Below are 3,920 nucleotides of genomic sequence, written 5' to 3'. Positions count from 1 at the left end.
TATACAAGGGGTACCGGTACTGAGTCAATGTGCTGTGAAACAGGTTAGTCATGGTAATATGTACATGTAAGTAGGGGTAAAGTGACTATGCATAGATCAGGAAGACAAATGAACTTTTTTGTCCTGAATACAAAGCGTTATATTTCGGGCAAATCCAACACATCACTGAGTACCACGTTATATTTTCAAGCATGGTGGTGGCTGCGTCATGTTATGCATGACATCGGCAAAGACTAGGGAGTTTTTTAGGATGGAAAGAAACGGAATACAGCTAAGCACAGGTACAATCCTAGAGGAAAACCTGCTTCCGTCTCCTTTCTAACAGACAATGGGAGACAAACTTCCATTTCAACAGGACAATAACCAAAAACTCAAGGCCAAATATACACTGGAGTTGCTTGCGAAGACGACATTGAATGTTCCTAAGTGGCATAGTTACAGTTTTAACTTCAATCGTCTGGAAAATGTAAGGCAATTCTTGAAATGGCTGTCTAGCAATGATCAACAACCAACTTAAAGAATAATGGGCAAATATTGTACAATCCAGGTGTGCAAAGCTCTTAGAGATTTACCCAGAAAGACTCAGAGCTGTAATTGCTACCAAAAGTGATTCTAACATGTATTGACTCAGGGGTGTGAATACTTATGTAAATTTTATACATCTGTATTTCATTTTCAATACATTTGCTAAACATTCTAAAAACATGTTTTCACTTTGACATTATGGGATAATGTGTGTAGATGGGTGATATATATACAAAAAAAATGTAATCCATTTTGAATTCAGGCTGTAACACATCAAAATGTGGAATAAGTCAAGGGGTATGAATACTTTCTGAAGGCACTGTATAAATGTCTTCATACGTAATCATAGAAAGCACGAAGGTTCAAGATAGCATGCAAAGGTCGCAGGTCTGTGAAGATCTTGACAATTGCCAATAATAATCTGCCGCAGAATCTTGAACAGCATTGATCACTTGCACTATGTACTTTTAATGTCATCTCAACTGCCATCCAGGTCATTCGGTTGTGCTGTTAAATGAAGCACAGTGATAATACATGAAGTTCTTGTATAAATACAACATATCTGACACTGTATTCCCATTTGAACTTTGTTGTGCCGTTAAATGGTTGAAATTATCACTTTAAAATGACATGGTGTGACCAATGGGATTTTCTGTGTTTTCTGCAGCAGCAGCATAGAGACTCATAGCTTCATATGACTGTTTGTGTCTGTCTATGCTGCAGTCAAGTATGATAAGATATCTACAGTAGGTAGCCAGCTGTAGCTTGCTGTTGTTTAGCATTTGAAGTAGACAGTAATCTAGTATGACATCAAAGCCAGGTGAGAGAGCTGGAAACACTGTCCTGCTAATGGGAGTGTGATCTGTCTGATCAGGACCCTTCTCAGGAAACCCTTTAGTAAAGGAGGGGACATGAAAGAGGTTCAATATTAAGGAGACTTCCTGTCTGTCTACACAACCCTCTAAAAGGAAATACACTTTTACTCCTGTGTAGAATATGAACCATAAACAGTCTTCACCAAATCGTTTTTTAGAAGAGAATCTGTCATTACACTACTGTGTTTACCTCTCAAAACAATAAGCTCATAATATTTTTTTTTTTAAGTGCAAAATGCATGAATACATAATGTCCAGCAAAGCAGCCTTTGTGAACTAAACAGTACGGTAGCTATGTCTAGTGTCTAGTGTAAAAGTCATGGATTTTCAATGGTGAAATGGACTGGGTAGAAACCAATATAATAGTTTGCATTGCAATGCTTTGGTTGTGATTGCTCTCATAATGCTCCCCCCCTTCCATTCATCTATTACCCCCCTCTCTGTCTGCATTCATCACAAAACAAGCCATTGTCTCCTCTCACACGCCGTCTCAGTCTCTTTGATGGGTAGTTGATAACAGTCTGATTGGGCTGGGCTGACTGCATATATAGAGGAGACCCCTGGTACAGAGAGACATTACCTCTCCTACAGAAACAAGCAACTGCAGCACCCACCTTCTCGTTTGGATTCTCAGTCAGGACTTTGTTTCTCTTCACTATGGATCTCCTCACCGTAACCCTGGCTCTCTTGGTTCTCCTGACCCCAGCCTGGGGCTTCGACATGGGCCAGTCGACCCGCTGTGTGCCCATCCCCCACCAGATGAGTGTGTGCCAGGACGTGGGCTACTCGGAGATGAGGCTGCCAAACTTCCTGGGCCACAGCAGCCTGGAGGGCGAAGTGGTTCCCCGCTCGGAGGACTGGAGACCCCTGCTGCAGACTGGCTGCCATCCCCATGCCCAAGCCTTCCTCTGCTCCCTCATCGCCCCCATCTGCCTCGACACGTACGTCTATAGCTTCTGTTAGCCTTTTACCTATTCATGTCCTCTTTGTATGTCCTCTTTGTATGTCCTCTTTGTATGTCCTTTGTATGTCCTCTTTGTATGTCCTTGCTGTCTGTCTGGTCTGGTCTGGTCCTGTCTGTCTGTCTGTCTGTCTGTCTCCATACTATGCCTCTCTCATCCCTCTCTGTCAATCTGGCTGTTCTTTCTCCTGTGTTTGAGTCGGTCTGCCTAGTTCCTTCCCACTTTCTCTTGCTAACTCCTTAAGAGGAATCTATCCACTACTAAATTTTCACCCTCAAACTAAATAAAATCAAATCAAATGTATTTATATAGCCCTTCGTACATCAGCTGATATCTCAAAGTGGTGTACAGAAACCCAGCCTAAAACCCCAAACAGCAAGCAATGCAGGTGTAGAAGCAATGTGTGTCTACAGTGTAACATTCCTTCAATTTCCAGAGAGTGCCCACTGCGTTCTTAAACGTAACCCTGTGTCTCTCCCATCTCCAGGTTTATCCAGCCGTGCCGTAGCCTGTGCGTGGCCGTCAGGGACAGCTGTGCCCCAGTACTGGCCTGTCAGGGCCACGTCTGGCCAGAGGCGCTGGACTGTGACCGTTTCCCTGCCCAGGAGGACATGTGTCTGACCCCCCACCCCAAACACAGTAACAGCCACCTCGCCAAAGCATTGCCTCAGCCTGCATGCCAAGCCTGTCCTTCCGTGGAGGAGCACCCTACACTGAAGACAGTTCTGGACGCTCTGTGCCAGGATGACTTTGGTAAGCGTGTGCAATAATGTACTTTATGCCTGTGCATGTTTCTATTGATTAGTGTGTTACGGAAATGTATTAATGTTCTTTTGTGTGTACATTTGTGTGTGTTTGTACCATACATATGTGTGTAATTCTGTCCAAGCTAGCGTACTGACCCTCTCTCCCCTCTCTCTTCCCCCAGCTGTAACAGCCAAGCTGTCTCGCCGGCGCCGGCCCTCGGGGGAGCCAGAGTTTGAGGTGGAGGGCCGAGTAGAGTTTATCCGCCAGGGCCCCCTGCTTCCCTACGACACCCAGTACCTCCTCCAGCAGTGGCTGCTCATTAACCTACGGTGTGCCAACGCCCTAGTCCGGCCCGGCCGCGCCCAGCTCTACCTGCTGACTGGGGCGGTGGAGCCAGAAGGCACCCTGGCCCTCACCCGCCTCTTCCCATGGCACAAGAAGGACCACAGCATCGCAGTTGCCACGCGCAAGTGGAAGCACCACAAGTGTTGAGTGCCTGGACGATGTATCAGAATGGAAAAACCTGAGCTCTGATGAATCTGTGTTGCTTAGAACGCCATCCTTACTCACACAAGCCAGGACTCGGCATAATATCAGTATTCTTGGAAATAATTGGTATAAGGCCTAAGTATATGACGTTTTCTGATGTTAATGACTTGATGCAGGAGGGCTTGAGGAGCGTGGAGTTGGAGCTGGACTCTCTCACTGACATGACCCTCTGCTGCCCTCTGCTGCTCCTTCACAATATCTCAGCTCCGTCTGAAAGCACACAGCAACAGAATGCACTCTAAAAACTGTACATAGGAAGAGC

General features: G+C 45.5%; 1 protein-coding gene across 1 annotated transcript; it reads left to right on the top strand.

Moving 5' to 3' along the window:
• Positions 1 to 2,057: 2,057 nt before the first annotated feature.
• Positions 2,058 to 3,601, top strand: LOC115134648 (secreted frizzled-related protein 5-like). Its single transcript, XM_029668846.2, has 3 exons — positions 2,058 to 2,341; positions 2,850 to 3,115; positions 3,291 to 3,601. Exons 1-3 carry the CDS (start codon positions 2,058 to 2,060, stop codon positions 3,599 to 3,601), a joined length of 861 nt encoding a protein of 286 aa, XP_029524706.2.
• The last annotated feature ends 319 nt before the right edge of the window (positions 3,602 to 3,920 follow it).

This window comes from Oncorhynchus nerka, linkage group LG9a, assembly GCF_034236695.1.
Source record: "Oncorhynchus nerka isolate Pitt River linkage group LG9a, Oner_Uvic_2.0, whole genome shotgun sequence".
NCBI classification, from domain to species: Eukaryota; Metazoa; Chordata; class Actinopteri; order Salmoniformes; family Salmonidae; genus Oncorhynchus; species Oncorhynchus nerka.
Note: the sequence above shows the minus strand (reverse complement) of the source record. Positions and strands in the feature narration are given on the sequence as shown.